We start from the raw sequence: 27,887 nt of genomic DNA, 5'->3' as shown, positions 1-27,887 counted from the left end.
GTCGAAGGTGAGGCTGGTGGGTCCTACGGAGGCGGAGAAGGCGGGTGATGGCGGGACCCGGGGGGAATGCCGAAGAGGGAGGCGGGAACCTGGGCTGGGAAAAGCGAGGAAGGAAGAGGGGACCTGGGCCAAGAAGGCCCGGGAGGAAGGCGAGAGTCTGGACCCTGCATAGAGCGAGGAGGGAAGCGAGAACTAAGCAGAAGGAACCAGAATCCAAGGCCGAGGAACACGGAGGAGGGAGGGAATAGGGAGCCTGGGCCGGGGAGCGCCCTAGAGGCAACGGGTAGTCCAGGATGGACAGCGCCGAAGAGGAAACTAGAAGCCCGTGAGGTTGGGGAGGGCAGGAATTTTGGGTTTTTTCCCCCATGAGGAAACCCCGTCTCGCAGTGCGGCCTGGCACACAAGGGCGTTCAGTTCGTGTAGCTTTTTGTGGCTTTCCTTGTGTGGTTTGAGCATGTGTTACTCCGTGTGACGTTGTGGAACCGGTTGTGAAAGTGATAAGGTCTCGGTGTGTCTAATTTTTCAAATAGGTTACGAGTCGATTTGTGTTTGAGACTGCATGCGACTTTGGAGAGACGACAGTAAGGGAAGGGGTATGTAGTAAAATTTCGTTACTTTGTGTAGAAGTCTGTTATGGGCTCTGTGAGATTATGCATGACGTGTGTCTTTTATGGGATCGTGATTGTTCGTGGGTGATATAATTGAGTCTTTGTCTAATCTTTAAAGTGTTTTGTGTGCACAGTCCGCGGCAATTCATGAATATTGTCTATTGTGTGACTGAGATGGAGCGCTTGAGAAACTGGATGCATGACCAGTTAAATATGTTTATATTATCTGAATATTGGCCTTTTTATACGCTTGTAAAATTTTACCCTGTGGCAATTAGACAGTAGAAATAGAGATTTTTTTTTTAATGGAGAAAAAGAAGCAAAATAAAAATAATTTTCAGGATTGTAGGTAGGATTGTATACTGGGAAACCGCATACTGACTAATAACTTGTATGTTCAAATGAGTATACCATTTGGGAGTACACACGTAAAAAATTTCTCCCATAATTGCCACTCAGAGTTTCTATTTGGATGAATCTCTCCTAGACAGATTCAGTAATTTCAGTCATTCTGAAGACTGAATCTGTTGAACATTAAAATGTAAGATTAGTCTCATCTATACTTGAATTTGTTTTAAAAGTAAAAACTCTCCCTCCTGCTGGAAGCCTGCCAGGGAAAAGAGTACATGATCAGTTAGTTTCTTCTTTAATTCCTCAACCTCTATTTTGTCTCTTCTTTACCCCCTCTAGGTGGGTAGTCTCTAGCTGGAATGGATTGGGAGCTGGAAAACAGGAAACAAGTCAGAAGTCAGGGACAAGAAGAAGCTAACATGATTGGTACCATTATAATTTAGTGTAAGTCAGCTCTTAACCTTCTGAGAGAACCCACTGCTGGGAACTTCCAGATACACTTCCCTTCTCATGGGTACAGCCACTTCTCCAGCTGTCTCCTCAGTGTTTCCTCTGGGCATGCAGTAGTCCACCTGCTCTGGTGGGTCTTGTCTCTCCGGTGAGTCCTCTTGGACAAGAGGATCCAAGCCAACCCAGGCAGTCTCCATCCATGGGTTGCCCATCTAGAGCTCAGGTGAGAATTAACTCTCTCAGTCACTTTGCCCTCTCAGATCCTGGAAATATGTACATTTCCCCCCAATTCTCTCACCACTTTGGTTTCCAGTGGCATCAGCCTCTGGGGAGCCTCTTGTTTTCTTCCCCTGGAAAACTGTGCCCTAAAAATAATTTTTACTCTCCTAGACATTTCCTTCTTTCAGCCTCTCCAGCCTCTTTTAGTCGGCGTTAAATTAACTGGAGCAAAACCTTACGTTTTTTACAAGATTTTATTTTAGAATGAGAGACACTTAGAAGCTTGTTTTGCTCACCATCTTTGGGACATCTGCTGAGACTGAGAGAAAAATTCCTAAGTTACCATGCTGTTAAAAACAATGACAACAGGGCGCCTGGGTGGCTCAGTGGGTTAAGCCGCTGCCTTCGGCTCAGGTCATGATCTCAGGGTCCTGGGATCGAGTCCCACATCGGGCTCTCTGCTCAGCAAGAAGCCTGCTTCCCTCTCTCTCTCTGCCTGCCTCTCCGTCTACTTGTGATCTCTGTCAAATAAATAAATAAAATCTTTAAAAAAAAAAAAACAATGACAACAATTAGAAAACTCAGAGGTTTGTTGGAAAAAATACTGACAAATCAATAGGCTTTATATGTGTGCTTATATATATGTATACGTATGTATCAGAAAACTATGGAAAATGATCAGTGGCCGTCAAAAATATGAGATACAAAGGATTTTGTAATCTGTGAAAAAAGAATGTTCTGAAGGGACTCAAAAAGTCAGGCTTGAATAAAAGAATAGGAAGACTCAAAGTGATAAAGTGTTAAAACTCCCTTAACATCATGCAGTTCCATTAAAATGTCAGTAAAATTTTTGCACTTTCTAAAATTCTTACGAAAGGGATGCCTGGGTGGCTCAGGCAGTTAAGCGGCTGCCTTTGGCTCGGGTCATGATCCCAGAGTCCTGGGATCAAGTCCTGCATCATGCTCCTTGCTCAACAGGGAGGCTGCTTCTCTTTCTGCTTCTGCCTGCTTGTGCTCTCGCTCTCTGACAAATAAATAAATAAAATAAAATTCTTGGGAGAATATGAAAAGCCAAAAATTCTGAAAGAAAATGATAAAGGGGGAAATAGCCCTAACCTGATACTAAAATATGTTTTAAAAATGTAGTAACTGCAGAGTCATCCAGATAATTAAGTGAACAGGTCAGTGAAATTAAATGTAAAATGCAGATGTACTCAAATATATAAAGGAAATAAAGTATTTTTTTAATTTATTATTATTTTTTAAGATTTTATTTATTTATTTGACAGACAAAGATCACAAGTAGGCAGAGAGGCAGGCAGAGAGAGGAGGAAGCAGGCTCCCCGCTGAGCAGAGAGCCCGATGCGGGGCTCGATCCCCGGACTCGGGGATCATGACCTGAGCCGAAGGCAGAGCCTTTTACCCACTGAGCCACCCACGTGCCCCGGAAATAAAGTATTTGATGGCAGTTTTGATGAAGGGAGGAAATATGTTATTGAACACCTGACAGCACTAAACCAGATGGTCAATAATCTGTTATAAGTTATTTTTGCGTAGGAAAAACACAAAGTCAATTGAGAAGCTATAAAAAAGTACGTTAAGTGAATGCAGTATTTATGGGACGCCTGGGTTGTTCAGTTGGTTAAGCATCTGCCTTCAGCTCACATCATGATCCCAGTGTCCTGGGATTGAGCTGCACATCGGGCTCCCTCAGGGAGCCTACTTCTTCCCCTCTCTCTGCCTGGTGTTCCCCCTCCTTTTTTTTTTTTTTTTTTTTTTTTTTAAAGATTTTTATTTATTTATTTGACAGGCAGAGATCACAAGTAGGCAGAGAGGCAGGCAGAGAGAGAGAAGTGGAAGCAGGCTCCCCGCTGAGCAGAGAGCCCGATGAGGGCTTGATCCCAGGACCCTGGGATCATGACCTGAGCCCAAGGCAGAGGCTGTAACCCACTGAGCCACCCAGAGGCCCCTACTGCTCCCCCTCCTTGTGCTCTATCAAATAAATAAATAAATAAATATATATATATATATATATATTTTTTTTTTTTTTTTTTTTTTTTTTTGACAGAGAGAGATCAGAAGTAGGCAGAGAGGCAGGCAGAGAGAGAGGAGGAAGCAAGGCTCCTTGCTGAGCAGAGAGCCCGATGCGGGACTTGATCCCAGGACCCTGAGATCATGACCTGAGCTGAAGGCAGAGGTTTAACCCACTGAGCCACCCAGGTGCCCCAATAAAAATATTTTAAAAAAACACAATATTTCCTTCATCTTAAAAAGATTTAATAACCAATCTAGAAAATAAAAGTATGATAGAGGAATGAAAGAATTATAAGAGACCATTCACATGAGAAATTAAGGTTTTATACTTATGAAAAGCTTATTTTCTGTCATAATAAAAATAAAACCTAGAACCACAATTTCCATCTATTAGATAGGCAGGCATCAACAAGTTTGTATCAGCATTTGTCAGGATGTGGAGTGACAGGTATTCTCATGTATTGCTGGTGATAGTATAAATGGTAGAGCCTTACAGAAAGCAGCTTGGAGGTAGGCTGCTAAGAGAGAAAAGATGATGCTAAAAAGGAGGGGAACTTGGGACACCTGGGTGGCTCAGTTGGTTAAGCAGCTGCCTTCGGCTCAGGTCATGATCCCAGAGTCCTGGGATCAAGTCCCACACCGGGCTCCTTGCTCGGCAGGGAGCCTACTTCTCCCTCTGCCTCTGCCTGACACTCTGTCTGCCTGTGCTCCCACATGCTCTCTCTCTCTAACAAATAAATAAAATCTTAAAAAAAAAAAAGGAGGGGAACTTGCCTGAAATCTAATCTGTTGCCCAAAGGCATGTATCTCTGGATTTGGGGATAAAATAAGATCTATCTATCTCATTCTACCCCCATTAATTTTGTGGAATGTGCGCAGCAGTCAAGGGCCGAAGCAAGGGAAATGGAGGCAAATTCATTTGAGTCCTAAGGCATATGAGAGCTGTAAGGCATGTATAGTGTCATGTGGCTTCTTTTCATCTTGGCTTTGCCTTCATAGGAACTGCCTCTTTTCCAAAGAGGAACCCAAAGGAAGACTGGTCACATCTTGCAGATCTCAAAACCATGGCTCAGGTGAGATGATGGTTTCTCTCTCCTTTCCAAAATCATCTTTTTTTTTTTTTTTTTTTTTTTTAATGGGTATTTGAGCATTTGCCTTTCTGCACTAAATCCTCCTGCCTATCTTCTACAGAGAAGCGGTCCCCATTACTTCCTGTATTGGCCAGATAAGCCTTTTCCTTCCATAAATGCTCCTAATTTTAGTCAGTGTTCACACATCAAGCGGGTATATCCTTGAACATCTTTCTCAGTCTTCTCCCAGAAGCAGAGCTGGGACAAAAATCCATTTCCTCATATGAGAACATATTACTGCATGAACTTGTCTTACTTAGATAAAAACAGTGGAGATGGAGATAGAATTGATAGATTACTATTAGCAAGTGGCAAGGAGTCTTGTTTTGAGGCTTTGAGAATCAAGTGGTGCTGGGCAAATTGTACAAAACTGAGAATCTTGCTTTTCTCCTGTTTGATCCTTCAGTTTTGCTTATAACTGCTAACAATTCCTAAAAACCTGGCCTGCTAGTAACACTCCCCCATTATGCTAATGGTGTTGCTATGTTTAAATTTCTTATAATTTTATATTTGGATGCAGGAGAAATAAATGTATATGTTTAGATCACCATATTGAATTACAAGTATAATTCTGGAAATAGTCTGTTCTTGGTTTCAAAGATGTTACTGTCTCGGTTCTTTCAGAAAATTCATCTTGAGGGGCACTTGGGTAGCTCATTTGGTTAAGTGTCTGACTTTTGGTTTTGGCTCAGATCATGGTTTTGGGGTTACGGGATTGAGCTCCTTGTCCCAGTCCACTTGGGATTCTCTCTCTCCCCCTCTCCCTTTGTGCTCACCCTCCCGCCCCTCCACTTACTTGCACATGCTCTCTAAATAAATAAATAAATAAATAAATAAAATCTTTAAAAAGAGTGAAAATTCATCTGTGTGTCTGGACCTCTTAAATACTAGTGTTCTCCAGATTCTTTATCGGTTCTCTTCTCTTTACAGCCTCCTGTTTCTATTCACAGTCAACCACTATTCTAATGATGACATAATTTTAAACCTAAAACTCTGTCAAAAGCATATCCAGTCTCCAACTAAATATCACCACCTGCATGTTCCACAGATACTTCAGGCATCTGGCCAAGATTTATCTCATCTCCTGCCCATCCTGTTCTTTCGTGTTTTGTTTTCAATCTGCTTTTGGCCCCAGTCCCATACCCACCTACTAATACAATTAGCTTGAGTTAAATAAATGTCTGCCTTCCACTGCACAATTTAGTGGTGAATCTTATTCCTTATAACCCAGTTCCTTTATCTCCACTGATATCTTTATTTTGAGTGCCTCTTGCATACCGTGGTCACTTGTTCACCCATTCAACACCTTTATTCCTTTTCCATTTAACACCTTTGCTCACCCAGTACTCACAATGGATCTTTGTGTTTCTATGCTTTCCTGTTTGTGTGTGTGTGTTAAAATAGACTTAATATAAAATTTCACCATTTTAGCCATTGTTAAGTTTATAGTTTAGTCCCATGAAGGACATTGACAGTGTTATGTAACCAGCAGCACTATGTATTTCCAGAAGGTTTTCATCATCCTAAACAGAAACTCTGTACTTAAACATTAATCAACAACTGTTCTCTTATACTTTTTATAGCCTCAGACCTAAAGCACAGTAGAAGAATGTGTAAAGACAGCCCACTAGGGTGAAAAATGTTAAAATGCTTATTTACAGTTTAAATTCAAGAACAGTCATCATTAATAATAATATAATTTTCCAGGATGCCTGTGTGGCTCAGTGGGTTAAAGCCTCTGCCTTCAGCTCAATCCATGATCCCAGGGTCCTGGGATCAAACCCCACATCGGGCTCTCTGCTCAGTGGGGAGCCTGCTTCCCTTCCTCTCTCTGCCTACTTGTGATCTCGGTCTGTCAAATAAATAAATAAAATCTTAAAAAAATAATAAATATTTTCCAATTCATGAATATGATGTACATCTTTTTGTTTAGATCTTTAAATTCTTTCAGTAATGCTTTGTTGTTTTATGTTTACCTTCTTGCTCATGTTTTGATATATCGATCCCTGGGTATTTTTTTTTTAATGTTACTGTAAATGTTACTCATGTTTTTAAAAATTTTATTAACCCACGGAGGAACCCAGGTGCCCCAATGTTATTCATTTTTATTTCAAATTCTCACTGTTTACCACTAATATGTGAAAATGCAATTCTTTTTTTTTTTTAAGATTTTTTTAAAATTTGTATTTATTTGACAGACAGAGATCACAAGTAGGCAGAGAGGCAGGCAGAGAGAGAGAGGGGGAAACAGGCTCCCCGCTGAGCAGAGAGCCAAACTCGGGGCTCGATCCCAGGACCCTGGGATCATGACCCGAGCTGAAGGCAGAGGCCTCAACCCACTGAGCCACCCAGGCACCCCGCAATTCATTTTTGTATAATGATCTACAATCTTTCTAAAGTCACTTATTCTAGTAATTTTTTTGTATATTCTTTAGGATTTTCTACATAGACAGTCATGTCATATGTGAATAATAACTGTTTTCTGTCTTGCTTTTCAATCTATTCATTTACTACATTGCCTAGACCCTTCAGTACAATGTTGAATAAAAGTGGTGAGAATAGACATTTTTACCTTGTATTCAGTGTTTCATTATTAAGTATGATATTAGCTGTAAGTTTTACATAGATTTATTAGTTTGCTGATAGTTTTTATAATGAGAGGGTGTTGAATTTTTTCAGAAGTTTTTCTGAATCTATGGTTTAGTCCCCCTTATATGACTTTTCTTTTTTTCTATTAACACAGTGAATTATATTGAAGTGTTCAGTCAACTTATTAGCCCTAGGATAAATGCCACTTTGTCATGATATATTTTTTTATATACTGCCTAATGAATTTGCTAACACATTGTTAAAAAAGTCTTGTTTATGAGTCAGAAGAATTTGGTCTAATTTTTCTTGTAATACCTTTGTTTAGTTTTGGTATCAGGGTAGTTCTTTTTTTTTTTTTTAAGATTTTTATTTATTTATTTGATAGACAGAGATCACAAGCAGGCAGAGAAAGGAAAGGAAGCAGGGCTCCCTGCCGAGCAGAGAGCCCAGTGCGGGGCTGGATCCCAGAACCCTGGGATCATGACCTGAGCCGAAGGCAGAGGCTTTAACCCACTGAGCCATCCAGGCGCCGCTGGGTAATTCTTTTTTTAAAAGATTTATTTATTGAGAGAGAGAGAGAGAAGTGGGCATGCATGCGAGTAGGGGAGGGGCAGAGGACAAGGGAAAGAGAGAATCTCGGGAAAGAGAATCTCAAGTAAACTCCCCACTGAGCTGGACATAGGGCTCAATCTCAGACCCTATATCATGACCTGAGCCAAACCCAAAAGTCAGCTGCTCAAACGACTCAGCCACTCAGGCACCCCAATATCAGGGTAATTCTTATAAGTTGGGAAGTATTCTCTCCTCTTACTTTCTGAAAGAATTTGTGTAAATTGGTATTATTTCTTCTTAAAATGTTTCTTAGAATTCACCAGTAAAGCCATTTTAGCCTGGAGATTTTTTTGTGGGAAGTTGTTTAACTAGCAGCTCAATTTCCTTAGTAGAATTAGGGATATTCAGGTTATTGGGTTTTTACCCTTCCATGAGTTTCTATAGTTTGTATCTTTCAAGGAATTTATCAAATTTATTGACACAGAGTTGTCCAAAATATACTTTTTATCCTTTTGATGTCTCTGTAGTCTATAGCAATGGCCTTCTTTCATTTATGTTACTGGTAATTTGTGTCTTCTTCTTTTCCTTGGTCAGTTGGCTGAGGTTTATCAATTTCATTGAATGTTTCAAAGCACCAGCTTTTGGTTTCATTGATTTATTCCATTGTTTTTCTGTTTCTTTCTTTAGTTCTTATCTTTTTTGTTTCCTTTTTTCCCCCCAATGCTTTGGGTTTAATTAAATCATCAGTTTTGCAGATGGAAGCTTATGAGACCTTACTTTTTTTCTAACAGAAGGATTTATTGCTATAAATTTCCCTCTAAGCACAAAAAAATTTGAACATGTTGTATTTTTATTTTGATTCAGTTGAAAATATTTTCTAATTTCCCCTGTGATTTCTTTTTCAACCTATTGGTTGTTTAGAAGAAATGTACTTAATTTCCAAATCTCGGGGATTTTCCATATAGCTTTCTATTATTGATTTCTACTTTTATTCTTTGCATTTAGGGAACATATTCTGTTTGATTTCAATCTTAAATTTATGGAGGCTTTTATTGTGGCACAGATTATATTTTAAGTAGATCACTGTGCTGTGTGGATGTATATAGAGTATTTATTCTGATGTTATTAGGTAAAGTATTCTCTAAATAATCAGGTCAAATTGGTTGATTGTGATGGTAAAGACTTCTGTATCTTTATTGATTTCCAGTCTGTTATAGCAATGACTGAGAGGAAAGTTGAAATCCTCAGTTATAATTTTGGTTTTGTCTACTTTTCCTTTTATATTCTACCAGTTCTTATTTAACATATTTAGAAGTTCTGTTTTTAGGTGCATTCACATTTACAATAGTTATATTCTCTCATGAAGTGACCCACACTGTTATTATGAAATGCCTTATTTAATCCCTACTAATAGTCTTTGTTCTGAAATATATATTATTTGATACTATATCCATTTGGCTTTCTTACAATTAGTAGTTACACAGTGTACATGTTTTCCAAACTTTTTTTAAAAAAAGATTTATTTATTTTAGAGAGTGTGAGCAGGGAGAAGGGCAGAGGGAGAGAATCCTCAAGCAGACTCTCCACTGAGCATGGAGCCTAATGGGGGGCTCAGTTCAAGAACCTTTAGATTATGATCTGAGCCAAAACCAAGAGTTGAACCCTCAACCAACTGAGCCCCCCAGGTGCCCCTCCATCCTTTTTACTTTAACCTCCCTATGTTTTCATATTTAGAGCACGCTTTTTTTTTTTAAGATTTTATTTATTTCTTAGAGAATGTGCATGAGCAGGTGGAGGAGCAGAGGGAGAGCAACAGGCTGACTCAGTGCTGAGTACAGAGTCTGACCTGGGCCTAAGTAGTACTCAAGTATATGAATAAACCACAATTTTGTTTATACTAATTATGTTTTGATAGTCTTTTTTTTAAGAGTTTATTTATTTATTTAAGAGAGAGAGCATGCACAAGTGTGGGGAAAGAGCAGGAGAGGGAGAAGCAGACTCCCCACTGAGCAGGGAGCCCAACATGGGACTCAATCCCTGGACCCAGAAATCATGACCTTAGCCAAAGGCAGATGCTTAACCAACTGAGCCACCCAGGTGCCCCAAGACTTAAGTGTTCTATAGTTTTCAGAGTACAGATCTTTTACTCTGGTTAGGTTTATTCCTAGATAAGTTATGATTCCTGGTGCAACTGTAAATGGGATTTGATTCCTTGATTTCTCTTCTGCTGCTTCATTATTGCTGTATAGAAATGCAACAGATATCTTTGTGTTGATTTTGTAAACTGCAACTTTGCTGAAATCCTGTATTCTAGCAATTTTTTGGTGGAGTCTTTCAACATAGAATATCATGTTTGTGAATAGTGAAAGTTTGGAACACCTGGGTGGCTCAGTTGGTTAAGCAGCTGCCTTCGGCTCAGGTCATGATCCCAGCGTCCTGGGATCGAGTCCCACATCGGGCTCCTTGCTGGGCAAGGGAGCCTGCTTCTCCCTCTGCCTCTGCCTGCCACTCTGTCTGCCTGTGCTCGCTCTCGCTCCTCTCACTCTCTGACAAATAAATAAATCTTAAAAAAAAAAAAGTGAAAGTTTGACTTCTTCCTTGTTAATTTGGGTGCCTTTTCTCTTTGTTGCCTGATTGCTGAGGTTAAAATTTCCAGTACTATGTTAAATAACAATTGTGAGAGTGGACATCATTGTCTTGTTCCTGACCATCAGGGAAAAGGCTTTCGTTTTTTCCCTGTTGAGGATGTTATTTACTGTATGTCTTTCGTATGTGGCCTTTATGATGTTGAGGTATGTTCCATCTATCCCTACTTTGTTGAGGGTTTTTATCAAGAATGGATACTGTATTTTGTCAAATGCTTTTTCTGCATCTATTGACTGGATTGTGTGTTTGTTTGTTTGTTTTTAAGATTTTATTTATTTGACAGAGATCACAAGTAGGCAGAGAGGGGTGGGGAAGCAGGCTCCCTGCTGAATAGAGAGCCCAATGCCAGGCTCGATCCCAGGACCCTGAGATCATGACCTGAGCTGAGGGCAGAGGCTTAACCCACTGAGCCACCCAGTTGCCCCAAGATTGTATGTTTCTTATCATTTCTTTTATTAATGTGGAGCCATGTTGATTGATAATGCAATACTGAACCACCCTTGCAGCCCAGAAATAAATCCCACTTGATCATGGTGAATAATTGTTTTAATGTACTGTTGGATTCCATTTGTTAGTGTTCTATAGTTTTCAGAGTACAGATCTTTTACTCTGGTTAGGTTTATTCTTGTTGAAAATTTTTACATTCATGTTCGTCTGTGATATTGGCCTATAATTATCCTTTTTGGTGTGAGCTTTGGTTTCTGAATCAGGGTAATGCTGGCCTTGTAGAATGTGTTGGGGAGTTTTCCTTCCATTTCTATTTTTTTGGAACAGTTTGAGAAAAATAGGTATTAACTCTTTTTTAAATGTTTGGTAGAATTCTCCTGGGAAGCCATCAGGCCCTGAACTTTTGTTTGTTAAGAGATTTTTGATTACTGATTTTGTTTCTTTGCTGGTTATGGGTCTCTCCAAGTTTTCTATTCCTGTTTCTGTTTTGGTAATTTGTATATTTCTAGGAATTTATGCATTTCTTCCAGATTGCCTTGTTTGTTGGCATATGATTTTTAATAATGTTCTCTCAAAATCATTTGTATTTTTGTTGGTTGTGTTGGTTGTGATCTCCTTTTTCATTTGTGATTTTATTGATTTGGGTCCTTTCTCTTCTTTTTGGTAAGTCTGGCTAGGGGGTTATTAATTTTATTAATTCTTTCAAAGAACCAGTGCTTAGTCTGATTCATCTGATCTCCTGGGGTTGTTTTTTTTTTTTTGTCTATCATTTATTTCTGCTCTAATCTTCATTATTTCCCTTCTTCTGACTTTAGGCTTTCTTTCCTGTTACCTTTCTAGCTCCTTTAGGTATAAGGTTAGGTTGTGTATTTGAGAGTTTTGTTTCTTGAGGTAGGCCTGTATTGTTCTGTACTTTCCTCTTAAAACCATTTTTGCTTCATCCCAAAGATTTTGGACTGTTGTGTTTTCACTTTCATTTGCTTTCATGTATTTTTTTTATTTCTTCTTTAATTTTCTGATTATCCCATTCATTCTTTAGTAGGATGCTCTTTAACCTCCATGTATTTATGGTCTTTCCAAATTTTTTCTTGTGGTTGACTTCAAGTTTCATAGTGTTGTGGTTAGAAAATATGTATGGTATAATCACAGTTGTTTCATACTTGTTGAGGCCTGTTTTGTGACCCAGTATGTGATCTTTTCTGGAGAATGTTCCATGTGCACTGGAAAAAAATGTGTATTCTGCTGCATTAGGATGAAGTGTTCTGAATATATGTTAAGTCCATCTGGTCCAGTGTATCATTCAAAGCCATTGTTTCCTTGTTGATTTTCTGCTTAGATGATCTCTCCATTGCTGTAAGTTATTGTATTTTTATCAATAAACTTCTTTATGTTTGTTATTAATTGATTTGTATATTTGGGTAGTCTCAAGTTGGGAGCATAAATATTTAAACTTGTTAGATTTTCTTGTTGAATAGACACCTTTATTATGATATAATGCCCTTATTCATATCTTATTACAGTCTTTGGTTTAAAATCTAGCTTGCGGGTTCCTACGTGGCTCAGTCAGTTGAGCATCTGCCTTCAGCTTGGGTCATGACCCCAAGGTCCTGGGATCAAACCCACATCAGACTCTCTGATCAGCGAGGAGCCTGCTTCTCCCTCTCCCTCTGCCTGCCACTCTGACTACTTGTGATCTCTGTCTTCCTATCAAAGAAATAAAATCTTAAAGATTTTTTTAAAAAATCTGGTTTGCCTGAAAAAAGTATGGCTACTCCAGCTTTCTCTTGATGTCCATTAGCATGATAAAGGGTTCTCTATCCCCTCACTTTCAATCTGCAAGTGTCTTTACTAACCTGTTTTTTTAATCCATTTAAATATATTCTATATTTTAAGGCAGTTTTAGGTTCATGGCAAAATTGTATAGAAAGTACAGTTTCAGGGTGTCTAGCTGGCTCAGTCCATGGAGCATGTGACTCTTAATCTGGGATTGTGGGTTCAAGCCTCAGATTGGGTATAAGATTACTTAAAAATATTTTTTTTTTCCAAAAAGTACAGAATTTCCATTTACCCCCTGTCCCCACACATGAATAGTTTCCCCATTATCAACATTTTGCTCTACACAGTGATACATTCATTACAGTGAATCTACATTAACACATCATTATTTCCCTAGGTCTACGGTTTACATTAAGATTCACTCTTGGTCTTATATATCCATATCCAGTGGATTTTAACAAATATACAATGATATATCCACCATTATAGTATTATATAGAATAGTTTCACTGTTCTAAAATTCTCTGTGCTACACTCACTTATCCCTTCCTCTATTTTTTTTTAATTGTCTCCATAGTTTTGCATTTCCAGACTATCATAGTTGGAATCATACAGCCTTTTCTTTTTTTTTTTTTTAAATAATTTTTTTAAAAGATTTTATTTATTTATTTGACAAAGAAAGATCACAGGTAGGCAGGCATTGGGGGGGTGGGGCGGGGAACAGGCTCCCTGCTGAGCAGAGAGCCTGGTTCAGGGCTTGATCCCAGGACCCTGAGATCATGACCAAGCTTAATGCACTGAGCCACTCAGGTGCCCCTCATACAGCCTTTTCTGATTGGCTTCTTACACTTACTAATGTGCATTTCAGGTTCTTCCTATTTTGGAATGAGGTTTTGTTTTGTTTGTTGTTTTTTAAGATTTACTTATTTATTCATTTAATTTAGGGGAGGCAAGGGAAGGGGAAGAGGGAGAGAGAGAATCTCAAGCTGAATCCCCACTGAGCATGGAGCCTGACATAGGGCTTAATCCCACGACCCTGAGATCATCACCTGAGCTGAAATCAAGTCACATACTTAACTGACTGAGCACTCAGGTGCCCCAACTTGTTTTTTAATCATCTGTTTGTATATATGTTATATTTTGTGTCATTCAAATACATTTTAATAGTTTATTTTCATTCATGTATTGACTTTTTAGTTATATCTATTTCCATGCCCAGGTTTTCATTATGTTGAATACTTTAAGAATAGCTGCCTTGGGGCGCCTGGGTGGCTCAGTGGGTTAAAGCCTCTGCCTTCGGCTCAGGTCATGGTCTCGGGGTCCTGGGATCGAGACCCGCATCAGGCTCTCTGCTCAGTGGGGAACCTGCTTCCTCCTCTCTCTCTCTCTGCCTGCCTCTCTGACTGCTTGTGATCTGTCAAATAAATAAATAAAAATCTTTTTTAAAAAAATCGCTGCCTTGAAGTGTTTTTTGTTTTGTTTTGTTTTGTTTTTTTTGCAAAATCCAACATAGGGGCCCATTGGGGATTTTAGTTTCTCTGACTGGCTTTTTCTGAACATGGGTCATATTCCCCTTCCTCTTATTTTGTTTTTTTGTGTGTGTGAATGCTTAGTAATTTTTCTAGAAACCTGGATATCATGAATAATACAGTAATGTGATTCTGTTATTTCTTTTTTTTTTTTTCCTGAGGAATATATATATATATTTTTTTTTAGAACAAAATTTTTTAGAACAAAAATTGTTTTTGTTCTAGCAGGCAGCTGATTTGGTTGAAATCAAACTTTAAACTCTGCCCCTACCCCCAAGTGTAAAGCAGCTGATAGATCAGCTCAGTTCTTTAAGCTTCTACCTACTGCTTTGGACCCTAGGCCCCTAAGGGGAGGGGAGGTAGGTTTTCTTCATGTTCATGTACCTTAACTCTTATTAAGGAATTGGTATTTATACTTATATTTTAGGTTTTACTTTCTGTAGGTCTCTTTCTTCCAGTGTTTTTTACCCCTCATTTCCTGCTGCTTTGTGAGCTGCAAATTCAAACACCTCCATCCTGTAAGACTTCAGTTTTCTTTTGCTTGAGCTATGAGCAGGTTATGTAATGCTGTTAATCAAAAATGCAGAAATCTCAGAATCTCAAGGTGCAAGTTTTTCACAACTCTTTTCTGGCATCTTTTTGCTAAGTCCTCTGTGACTTCCCCAACAATTGCTTAGTTTAACTACCAACCTGGAGTTCTGGTAGTGTTTATACTCTCATTTTGGTTCTCATCATTTCTGTAGTTCTCTGACTTCAAGAATTTATTTCCATGGGCGCTTGGGTGACTCAGTGGGTTAAGCCTCTACCTTCCACTCAGATCATGATCTCAGGGTCCTGGGATTGAGCCCTACATTGGGCTCTCTGCTCAGCAGGGAGCCTGCTTCCCCCATCTCTCTGCCTGCCTCTCTGCTTACTTGTGATCTCTCTCTCTGTCAAATAAATAAATAAAATCTTAAAAGAAAAAAAAAAGTTATTTCCAGCGTGACTCAATTGGTCAAGCATCCTTTGATCTCAGCTCAGGTGTTTATCTCACAGTCATAAGTTCAAGCCCTGTGTTGGGCTCAACACTAGGTGTGGAGCCTACTTTAAAAAAGAAAGAAAGGAAGGGAGGGAGGGAGGGAGGGTGAAAAAGGAAGGAAGAAAGAATGAATTTATTTCTAAATCTTCCACTTATCTGCCAGCTCCAAATTCTGTCAGATATACATGTTGTGTTAATTATAAATAATTCTTATCTGAGGGATCGTTTTCTTGACCAATTTATTGTATTAGTTTTGGATGCCAGAAGTTGTTCCCATGCATTTTAAAACAGTATTCTTCCCACATAACCTAATCTTGACAGGGAAAAATTTTACCTTGAGAGTTGTGCTCCCCTTGTAATATAGAGAGCATCTTGTATATTCTTTTGTTGTAGTACCTGTAGTACCTTAACACTTTCTAGCATTTATGTTTATACATACTTTCTTAAAGATATGTGTTCCTTGCTTTGAGGCTATGCAGGGACTGTGCCTTATATGTCTTGGCATTCCAGTAAGCTAATGAAGTTTTGGGGCACAAAGTGACTTCTATTTTGAGAATTAATTATTAAATAAATTCAGTGACAGGTACGTCTGCCTTCACTTTTGTTTACCTTACTGTGTAAATCACAAAATAAAAATGATTGACTTTCTTTATATTCATATGAATGCCCCAAAGGAGCAGGATCAAAAGTAGTCCACAATATCTGGTCAGCTTACTCTGATCATAGTTCCAATCCATTGCAGGCATCAGTGTCATTCAAAGATGTGACTGTGGACTTTACTCGGGAGGAGTGGCAGCACCTAGATCCTGCTCAGAAGACTCTGTACATGGATGTGATGTTGGAAAACTATTGCCATCTCATCTCTGTGGGTAAGAAGAACTCTCTTTGAAACTTTCAGTAGCATACATTTCCTTTCAAAGGGCCTGAATTATGCATTGAATTTCAGGCTTAAGAGGTGATGAATTATTTGTTAACAGAAAGGCTAACTGTGTACTCACCCAGAGCAAGATGTTAAGTTTTCTCTTACATGAAGAAGTACCTTAATTTGCAGTACTGAAAATGTACTGTAATAATTTTTCTTTTTTTTTTTTTTTTAATTTTATTTATTTATTTGACAGACAGAGATCACAAGTAGGCAGAGAGGCAGGCAGAGAGAGCGGGGGAAGCAGGCTCCCTGCTGAGCAGAGAGCTGGATGTGGGGCTCGATCCCAAGACCCTGAGATCATGACCTCAGCCGAAGGCAGAGGCTTTAACCCACTGAGCCACCCAGGCGCCCCTGTAATAATTTTTCAAGTGCATTAAACCTAAGCAACTTAATCCAAATTTTTTTTTATCAGGGTGTCACATGACCAAACCTGATGTGATCCTCAAGTTGGAACGAGGAGAAGAGCCATGGACATCATTTACAGGTCATACCTGCTTAGGTGAGTTTCTCACTCTTCAGGTGGATGAAATCTAGTGGAGAATAAATTTTAAAATGGTCACATGGTGGGTGGCACCTTTGAAATATTTTGTCTTTTTAAAGGCTTCTAACCTTTTAAATGATTATCATGCCTGCAAAACTTAAACTTTCAAATATCACTTTCCCAATATAATATTCTTTCTAGTTTGCTTGATGTTATCAAGGATAGTTGCCACTCAGTCAGAATGTACTATAAGCCTTCCTGTAGATCTTTTTTCGAGATTTGTGTCTTTTTCTAGCCTTCTCAGTTCTTTATCTTCTTACCATTGTATATATTTCTTTTAGGCATTCTTTTTTTTTTTTTTTTTTTAAGATTTTATTTATTTTACAGACAGAGATCACAAGTAGGCAGAGAGGCAGCAGAGAGAGAGAGGAAAGCAAGCTCCCTGCTGAGCAGAGAGCCCGATGCAGGGCTCGATCCCAGGACCCTGGGATCATGACCTGAGCCGAAGGCAGTTGCTTAACAATTGAGCCACCCAGGTGCCCCTTAAATCTGTTTTTAAAGAACAGAATATTCTTGGCTAATGTTTTTCTTCTCATTGCTTTCCATTTTTTTCTTTTTCTTTTTAGTACCTCAGATTTGTTTTCTGTGCTAAGTCTAATAAGCTCCCCTTCTCACCACAAATCTAGCTATTGCTTTTAAAACTTATTTGCCTTGGCCCAGATTGATAATTCCACAGTTATCATTTCTTCCAGTAAACTTCTGTGGTTCATTTTATATGGCTGATCACCATTCCTGAAGTCAGCCCTTAGTGTGGGTAAAACATTAACTTATTCTTATCCTGATTCCCTTAGTGATTATTTCCAACTTGGCCTCTTTTCTTCATTACTAGCCATATTTCCTGGAACAATACCTGGCATATAATTGTCACTGATACATATATTTTTAAATGTATATTTTTTCACAGTACTCTCAGTCTTATTTCTCCAATTTGACCTCAAGGGATCTGCCTTTAAATTATAGTAATCTCATCCATTGTGAGGACTAAAGCTCTTTATGAAGATGTCTTTAACACTGAGATACTCAGCACATTTCTCCCACCCTCACTGTAGTACTTTAGGAGTTCGGCACTCTGATGTTTCACCTGTTTTGTGACAATATGTTGAAATGAAAATCATGAAACTTTCCTAGCTTTTAAATTCTTTCTCATTATCTATTTCTAAATTATTTTATTTCTACCATTGATATCAGCTTTTTCTGTCTCTATCATCATCTCTTGTGAATCTCTTCACAATTTGTATTATGTTTATCAGCCTGTAAGATAGACATCTTCCCATATTTTCATTTTTGACTGATGTCATACAAAATGATGTTACCTTACTTCATGTCTTGACTACAATAATTACATCTTGGCTTTGCTATAATTTTGTCTTAACTCTTTTAATTTATTATTCCCTATTATTATATGAAATTGAAATTCTCATTCAAGGACTACTAAAATAAGCCTTCATTTTGTCTTTTCAACTTTACTTTTCTCCCTTGTGGAAAACTTGATAATTTCCACTTGATCTAGTCTCCTCAGTGTTCTCTACACATCTATGATTTGTCAAGATGTCCTTTTCATTGTGTTCTGTTTTACCTTTCATATACTATCTATCTTAAGTCCTGAGATTTTTTTTTCTCCATACACTGTTTCTTTTTCTTTTTTTTTTTTTTTTAAAGATTTTATTTATTTATTTGACAGAGAGAGATCACAAGCAGGCAGAGAGGCAGGTAGAGAGAGAGGAGGAAGCAGGCTCCCTGCTGAGCAGAGAGCCCGATGCGGGGCTCGATCCCAGGACCCTGAGATCATGACCTGAGCCGAAGGCAGCGGCTTAACCCACTGAGCCACCCAGGCGCCCCTCCATACACTGTTTCTTAATGACACCACATCCTCTTTTGAATTCCCATGCTACCAACTAACTAAACCACAACTCTTGGATATGGTTATGTAATTTGATAACTGATTACAAGTGGTTTATGTTTAAGGATTCTTTCCTTAAGAGGATAAGATCCTCTGTTCAAATCTTTCTTATTACTCTAGTATAAAACATGTTAAGTATTCAGTAGATACTTCATTAACTGTGGAGCTGTATAGAAGAGGTATGTTCTCCTCCATTCAGAAAGCTTACACTGGTAAGCTCATTTCAGATGTACCTGCTGAGGCCATCACAGTATAGATTCTGTTTGAAACGGTTGAATTCTGCCAAGCACTACCTATATAGGTAGGATACACAGTGTTAATATACACTCAGAAGAGTTAAAGGAGATAACCAATGAAGTATTCTTTTCTATGAAAAAGGATTACTATCAAAATCTGCATTTTTCACAAAATATTTATGACTTGATTAAGCTTATAAAAAGATTTGTTAAAATTGACTTTCCTAGACCATGACTATTTTCAGGTTATAAAGAAATAGTGCTTAAAGTGGTGGGGGGGAATAAGTGAAGGAATTTTGATATAATTGAATGGTAGCATTTTCTTGAAGATTATCTAAATATGAGTAGAAATAAGACCGGAAGGCAAGCCATCTGATTAAAAGAACATGAGCAAAGCATGTGTTATGAGTAAGTGAGAGGGGCGCCTGGGTGGCTCAGTGGATTAAAGCCTCTGCCTTTGGCTCAGGTCATGATCCCAGGATCCTGGGATCGAGTCCCATGTAGGGCTCTCTGCTCAGCCAGGGAGCCTGCTTCTCTGTTTCTCTCTGCCTGCCTCTCTGCCTACTTGTGATCTCTGTCAAATAAATAATAAAATCTTAAAAAAAAAAAAAGAGTAAGTGAGATACTTATAATGCAATAAATACAAGACCTTACTGTTGTTATGTGTGAGATTTGGCAGATATGTGGACAATTCTGAAAATGTGTTTGGATATAAAAAGTGAATCTAGGTGATTTAAAGTCTTGTTTACAGAGGTTCCTTGTATGTTGGTGTTGATGGTAATGGACTGAAGAAAAAAACCAAGGTTTAACATTGTTCTACTGAATGTGGGTGATTGCAAAGTAACAGAAGTCAAATATAGCTACAAAATTATAAAAGAAATGAAGGTTAAAGTTAACGATTTAGAATGAGAATAAACAATCTAATCTTGTCTACCATATGGAAAACTGGAGTTAAGATAATTTACTATATGAGGGAAAGACTTGCAGCAGCCTTTCTTTAAACCTGAAAAAATAAGTCTGCAAAGAGGAATAGTTATAATTTATGATCATGAGATTTTTGTTATTAAACCATCCTGAAAGGATAATAGCAATATGAATATGCCAGTAAATATACCCCTAGTCAGTTTTATAGTTCCTATTGGAAGTATTTTCTCAGCTCTTCTAAGAGAAAATGATTCCCAGCTATATGGAGGATAAAGCCTAGTCCTTCTAGGGGCACCTGGGTGGCTCAGTTGGTTGAGAGTCTGACTCTTGATTTTGGCTCAGGTTATGATCTCAAGGTCCTGAGATAAAACCCTGCATTGGACTTTGTACTCACTGAGAGTGCAAAAGTTACTAATGTACATTGCTTAATTTTTTATTTTTTTCCACACCGAGGCAGAGTTTTTATTTAGGTTTTGTGTCTTTTTCCAAAAGTAATTTGTCATGGGGTCTTTCTTGATCTCATATGCTAGATCTTTCCATAACAAAAATGTGAAGATTTGCAAATTGTTATTAACTATTTTCTTTTGTAGAAGAAAATTGGAAAGAGGAAGACTTTTTAGTGAAATTCAAGGAACACCAAGATAAGTTTTCTAGATCAGTTGTATTCATCAACCACAAAAAACTGATTAAGGAAAACAGTAATGCATATGAAAAGACATTTACTTTAAGCAAAACCCTATTAATTCAAAAAATCTACCTCCTGAATATGACACTCATGGAAAAATTTTTAAAAATGTTTCAGAATTAATCATCAATAATCTAAGTCCTGCAAGAAAAAGACTTAGTGAGTATCATGGATATGGGAAATCACTCCTTAATACTAAAGCAGAGACAGCTCAACCTGGAGTCAAATCCCATAATCAACGTGGCAGGGCTGTTAGTCATAACGAAGTACTTATGCAGTACCATAAGGTGGAAACTCCAGCACAGTCATTTGGATATAATGACTGTGAGAAAGCCTTCCTTAAAAAGGGAGGATTAATTACACATAATAGAGCTTACAGAAGGGAAAACCCATCTGAATATAATAAAAGGAGAAGAGCAACCAATATTGAAAAAAAACATACATGCACTGAATGTGGGAAGTCCTTCTGCAGGAAGTCAGTATTGATTCTGCATCAGGGAATTCACACAGAGGAAAAACCCTATCAGTGTCATCAATGTGGAAATTCATTTAGAAGGAAGTCTTATCTCATTGACCATCAGAGAACTCACACAGGAGAAAAACCCTTTGTTTGTAACGAATGTGGGAAGTCTTTTCGCCTAAAGACAGCCCTCACTGATCATCAAAGAACACATACAGGGGAGAAATCATATGAATGTCCACAGTGTAGGAATGCCTTCAGATTGAAGTCACACCTCATTCGTCATCAGAGAACTCATACAGGAGAGAAACCGTATGAGTGTAATGACTGTGGGAAGTCCTTCCGCCAGAAGACAACACTCTCTTTACATCAGAGAATTCATACAGGAGAGAAACCCTATATTTGTAAAGAATGTGGGAAGTCCTTTCATCAGAAGGCAAACCTTACTGTACATCAGAGGACTCACACAGGGGAAAAGCCCTATATATGTAATGAATGTGGAAAATCTTTCTCCCAGAAGACAACCCTCGCTCTTCATGAGAAGACTCATAATGAGGAGAAACCCTATATTTGTAATGAATGTGGGAAGTCCTTCCGCCAGAAGACAACCCTTGTGGCACATCAGAGAACACATACAGGGGAAAAATCCTATGAATGTCCTCACTGTGGGAAGGCCTTTAGAATGAAGTCATACCTCATTGATCATCACAGAACTCACACTGGAGAGAAACCATATGAATGTAATGAATGTGGGAAGTCCTTCAGTCAGAAGACAAATCTGAATCTACATCAGAGAATTCATACAGGGGAGAAACCCTATATTTGTAATGAATGTGGGAAGTCCTTTCGCCAGAAAGCAACTCTGACTGTACATCAGAAAATACATACAGGACAGAAATCTTATGAATGCCCTCAGTGTGGGAAAGCCTTTAGCAGGAAGTCATATCTCATTCACCATCAAAGAACTCATACAGGAGAGAAACCATATAAATGTAATGAATGTGGGAAGTGCTTCCGCCAGAAGACAAATCTCATTGTACATCAGAGAACTCACACAGGGGAAAAGCCCTATATTTGTAATGAGTGTGGTAAGTCCTTCAGTTATAAGAGAAACCTCATTGTGCATCAGAGAACTCACAAGGGAGAAAACATAGAAATGCAATAAATGATGTGACTTCTTTGTAAAGCCTTCCCAAGTTATTGTAAAACTTTAGTTTAAAAAACAGCATGCTAAAACATTTTAAAAAGGTAATTTTAATCACAAATGTAATAATAGTTAAAGTACCAACTACATAACTACTGTTTACTAGCATATATAATGGGTATGATCATTTGTTATTAAATTCTATCAGAAATGAAGCTAAATTTTAAGTTTTCAAGTTCTGTTGACTCAGTTTATTTTTTTAAAAAGTACTTACATAATACATGAAGACCAAGATAGAGTGGTCATAATGTCAGTTTCTATAAAAGAAGGAAAATATGAAATATATTTTTCCTTAGGCTCTGGAATAAAAAACAGTTGTTACTTCCCCAAAGATTACCATGTACCTGGCTTAAAATGTCATGAAGTAGTCTTTGCATGTCTTTAAACTTTATGTATTTTTTTATCATGTATCATGAATTCTTTTGTGTCTTGTTTCACTCAACATTTTTAAGATTCATACATTATTGCATGTGGCAATAATGTGTTCATTTTCATTCTGTTTACTCTTCCATCTTACAATATACCACTATTTATCCTTTTGATGGATATTTGTATTTTTTATAATTTTGTGTTGTAATAAAAATGCTGCTTAAATGCTATAAATATTCATTTGTGTGTATATTTCTGTTAATCTTATATTAAGATGAATTACTCAGACCAAGGGTGTATGCAAGTTTTTTCAGCTATGGTAGATAACTGCCAAATATCTCAGACCTTTCTTGGAGAGTAACAGCTCTGATTGTAAGCACTGTGGAAAAGGTCTTTAGCAGTCATCCAACTAGAGAATTATTTTTATTTATTTATTTATTTATTTTTAAAGATTTTATTTATTCACTTGATAAACAGAGACCACAAGTAGGTAGAGAGGCAGGCAGACAGTGAGAGGGGGAAGCAGGCTCCCCGCGGAGCAGAGAACCCGATGTGGGGCTCGATCCCAGGACTCTGGGACCATGACCTGAGCTGAAGGCAGAGGCCTTAACCCACTGAGCCACCCAGGCGCCCCTAGAGAATTATTTTTAAAAATCCATATAATGTTGTAATTGTAAGAAGACTGTTAATCATGAATATATGAGTGTAATAAATTTAAAAAGACTATTTAGCTGTGGCTTACACACAACCAGAGAATTCGTATTGGAGGGAATCCTATAGTTGTCATTATTATAGGGATACTTTTAGCCATAACTTACACCTTATTCAACATCAAAGAATTCATACCAGAGAAAGGGAAGTTAAGAAGTGACATAGAGGGGCGCCTGGGTGGCTCAGTGGGTTAAGCCGCTGCCTTCAGCTCGGGTCATGATCTCGGGGTCCTGGGATCGAGCCCCGCATCGGGCTCTCTGCTCGGCAGGGAGCCTGCTTCCTCCTCTCTCTCTGCCTGCCTCTCTGCCTACTTGTGATCTCTCTGTCAAATAAATAAAATCTTTTAAAAAAAAAAGTGACATAGATGAGTAAAATTTGGGAGAATAAGTCACATAGACAGAACTATGAAATAGATATATAAGTAAGCCTTTATACCTCGATCTCAGGAAATGCGGGTATCTGAAATTCTCAAAAATTACTGGAGGGGCGCCTGGGTGGCTCAGTTGGTTAAGCACCTGCCTTTGGCTCAGGTCATGATCCCAAGGTGTTAGGATGGAGCCCCGAATTGGGTTCCCTGCTCAGCGGGGAGCCTGCTTCTCCCTCTTCTCCCCACTTGTGGTCTCTGTTGCTCTCGCTCGCTCTCTCAAATAAAATCTTTTTTTTTAAAAATCACTGGAAAAAAAAAATCACTGGAGGGATTGTGATGTTTGGGAATTGGAAGTCTGCTAAAACAGTAACATCTATAGCATCCTTTCTGTGAAAATAGTAAATTCAACAGCACCTTGAACAGTGTTACTGAAGGCCCCTGATTATAACATATTTATTGTATACATTGTTACTGTGTATAATAAAATGCAGTGGAAATCTAAATAAGCTTCCCCTGTCCCCCAGTTGAGGCTGTCTACAGAAAGGGACACCAGTTGCCAGTGGATAATAAATGGAAACATGCTTGTTCAAGGCTTGCAGATAATTTGAGAGGAAAAAAAAGTGGGTAATAAGGAAAATCAGACATGATACAAATTCAGACTTGAAAAGATCATAGAAAATATAATACCTTGTCTGGCCAGACAGAACACTGTGGAATTTATTGGTAGCTATTTATACTTGGAAGGATTTGGGATTTTTTAAGGTTTTGGGTGTTTTTTTTTTTTTTTAGTGTGGGCAGTTTGAACATACTAGAATAAAAAAGGTAAGTAATAGCATCTATATTCATAAATATGAGAATCTAATAGTTTCATCTGAATAAATCTATATTTGTATGTGAATAAATACTGTTATATGCTAACAATTAAGGATATAAGTCTGTCCTTTTCCTTGGGTATGTAGTGAGTGGGGAGGTACGGTATAACTGAATCTGTTCTAGCCTCAACTGACCAAAGATGTTGGGAATGTGTGAGTCACTTTCTCTTGGATATTTTACTCTCATTTGTTTCTTTTCTGCTATGCATTTCTGTGGCTGTCATAAAAATAGAAATTATCTAGCATTCCTACATGTGCTATCCTGCCTCTTGGTTTACTAATTATGTCCTGAAATAGCCATGTTTTGTTTGCAGTAGAGCATTATATGCATATACTTATTTTATTGCTATACATGGTACATAATAATCATGTTTTAATAGGTCTTATGTATGAGGTACTAGAAAATCTTGTGTACTAATGGACAGTGTTTTGAACTTACAGATGACTAGGCTGCTTTCCTACCTAAGAGAATTTCCAGTATAGGAAGCTACATAAACAAGTCAAAAGAATTTGTATAGTAATCATTGGGAATCTCTACATATTTACACTTTTATTTTTTTTTTTTTTAAGATTTCATTTATTTATTCGACAGAGAGAGATCACAAGCAGGCAGAGAGGCAGGCAGAGAGAGAGGAGGAAGCAGGCTCCCTGCTGAGCAGAGAGCCCGATGCGGGGCTCGATCCCAGGACCCTGAGATCATGACCTGAGCCGAAGGCAGCGGCTTAACCCACTGAGCCACCCAGGCGCCCCCATATTTACACTTTTAGCTATTTCCCAAGATCTCCCCCAATTTCTACTTTCTTATCATAGTTACTATACCCATCAAAATATGTATCACTTACAGAAGGGGATGGAATGAAGTGTTATTAGAAGAGAGAGACACATTACTATTGTATTCATTGTCATGGAAACTTTAAAAACAGGTAGGCCAGTCCCAGACTCCTTTGGCATCCTAGGACAAACAGCAAATATCCTAAAACTGTATTTCACATTTTGCATTTCCCTTACTCCTAATCCTATAGTAAGCCCTCTTCATGCAAATCCCTAGAATGTAAATATCTTGAGTTGGCTAAGGAGGGAAGGAGCAAAAAAGATACTGTGCAAATGTTTGGTCATAAAAAGTTACCCTACTTGAAATGTCCTTGCAAAAATTTAAAGAAGTGGCAGATGCCAAGTTTTCTGTATGATTTTTCTCTTTTTAAATTTATAATTTTTAACTTTTCCATTTAAAATCAAGTCCATTCAATTTAATTTTATAAGTATGCCACTTTATAAATATACAATTTTTTGGCATTTTAACCAAATTTGTGATTTTTATGGTAGCTCCAGGATATTAACATATTTTGGTACCAGGAAATGGGCCTCTGCTAAAACAAACAACTAAAAATGTGGAAGTGAATTTCGGCAATGGGTAGAGGCTGGAAGAATTTTAAGCCACATGATTAAAAAAGCCTCTGTTGCCTTAAACAGACTGTTAGGCTTAGGGATGGTAAGGTATAGGCTCAGGAAGAAAAGAGCAAGACTGAGAAAGCTATTTTCTTAATGGATACATATATTCTCATGAGTAGAATGTCTCTACTATTAACATGTAATACTGTTTCTATTGAGGGCTCAAAAGAAAATGAGAAAACTATTACTGGAAACGTGGAAAGATGATTCGTATTATATAGTAAAAAACTTGGCTGAATTGTGTTTTATAGTTGTGTGAAAAGCAAATTTGGAAGTGATAAATTTGAATACTTGGCTGAGAAAATTTCCAAGGAAAATGTTGAAGGTTGGGCCTGGTGTATTCTTGCTGCTTATAGTAGAATGTGAAAGAAAAGAGAAATAGAGAAAGGAACTAGTATGCAGAAAGGAAACGAAGTCCTGATTATTTAGGGGAATTCTCAGCCTATCCAAACTGCAAAGGATGCTGAAATTAGGAGATTAACTGGAGAAAGCTCTGGAGAGACCGTATGCCTGGACAAATTTATTTATTATTTATTTATTTATTTAGTTAGTTAGTTAGTTAGTTAGTTAGTTAGTTATTTGACGGAGCAAGCAAGTAAGCGAGACAGCAAGCACAAGCAGGGGGGGTGGCGAGACAGCAAGCACAAGCAGGCTCTGTGCTGAGCAAGGAGCCTGATGTGGGGGCTCGATTCCAGAACCCTGGGATCATGACCTGAGCTGAGGGCAGCTGCTTAACTGACTGAGCCACCCAGGCACCCCTGGACAACTTTAGCTGAAGAGATTAGGTATGTGACTCATGGATCCAATCAACCATCTCAGAAATGAATAGAGATGGTTTCCCAACAGTGATGTTTTGGAGGTTTTTTTGTTTGGTTGGTTGGTTAGTTGGTTTTCTTGAGTGTGGGCAGTTTGTCCTGCCTCCTAATTGTGCGGATTCCTTTGACAAATAAAGAAGACCCACAACCCACAAGGTCTTTCCAAATTTTGTATTAGCAGAAACACCGCTAGCTTGGACTGACAAAAACAGAGACAGGATGAAATAACAAGGCTGTCAGGTTTCCAAAATTCTACAGGCAGGAAATGGGCTGATAGAGACACTCAACTATAAACACGCATTACCCTTCAAGAAAAGGAAGAATGACCTTGGAGCCATGGACTTTGAGGGCAGAGACCCAACCTGGAGGGTAGAGTCTCAGAACACAAGGGATTACTGTCAGGCCTTAAAAACTAACGGAATTTGCTCCGCTGGTTTTTGAACTTTCTTGGAACCATTGATTTTCTTAGGTGTTTATTGACCATCCATATAGTTACTTTGGTGGAATGTCTGTTTATCTTTTGTCTATTTTCTAATTGGGTTATGTGTGTGTTGGGGGGGGTTGCTGTTAAATATTGAGAGTTCTTTATATATATTAGATATCAGTCCTTAGCAAGATATGTGATTTGCAGGGATTTTACTCTAGTTGGTAGGTTGTCTTTCCATCCTCTTAACAAAGCCTTTTGCAGACCAAGATTTTAATTTTGATGAGATCTAATTTATCAGATTTCTCTTTTATGAATCATGCTTTTGGTATCAACTCTAAGATCACTTTACCTAGCTCTAAATCCCCCAAATTTTTCCTTTGTTTTTTTCCCACAGGTTTTAGGTTATACATTTTGAGTTGTTATATGATTGTATCAAATATGATATGATTGAGATATTACTATTGAGTTATAATGTGTAATACTGAGGTAGAGGATTTTTTGTTTTTGTTTGCCTGTAGTGTCCAATTGCTCTAGCACTATTTGTTGAAAAAGTGGTCTTTCCTTCACTGAACTTGTTTTATACCTCAGAAATCAGTTGGGCATGTTTATGTGAATCTAGTTCTGGCTCTTTGTTTTGTCTCATTGATCCAAGG

The 27,887-nt window shown here is 38.2% G+C and overlaps 1 protein-coding gene across 1 annotated transcript; it reads left to right on the top strand.

Moving 5' to 3' along the window:
- The first annotated feature begins 13 nt into the window (after positions 1 to 13).
- ZNF567 (zinc finger protein 567) lies at positions 14 to 22,829 on the top strand. Its single transcript, XM_047709433.1, is given in 7 exon segments — positions 14 to 593; positions 1,299 to 1,632; positions 4,662 to 4,735; positions 16,092 to 16,218; positions 16,687 to 16,773; positions 20,466 to 20,617; positions 20,620 to 22,829. Coding segments are annotated over 5 exon segments (1,941 nt in total). The 5' UTR covers positions 14 to 593; positions 1,299 to 1,632; positions 4,662 to 4,726; the 3' UTR covers positions 22,186 to 22,829.
- The last annotated feature ends 5,058 nt before the right edge of the window (positions 22,830 to 27,887 follow it).

This window comes from Lutra lutra, chromosome 17, assembly GCF_902655055.1.
Source record: "Lutra lutra chromosome 17, mLutLut1.2, whole genome shotgun sequence".
In the NCBI taxonomy this organism is placed as follows: domain Eukaryota; kingdom Metazoa; phylum Chordata; class Mammalia; order Carnivora; family Mustelidae; genus Lutra; species Lutra lutra.
The sequence above is the reverse complement of the archived record's forward strand: the minus strand, read 5'-3'. Positions and strand labels throughout refer to the sequence as shown.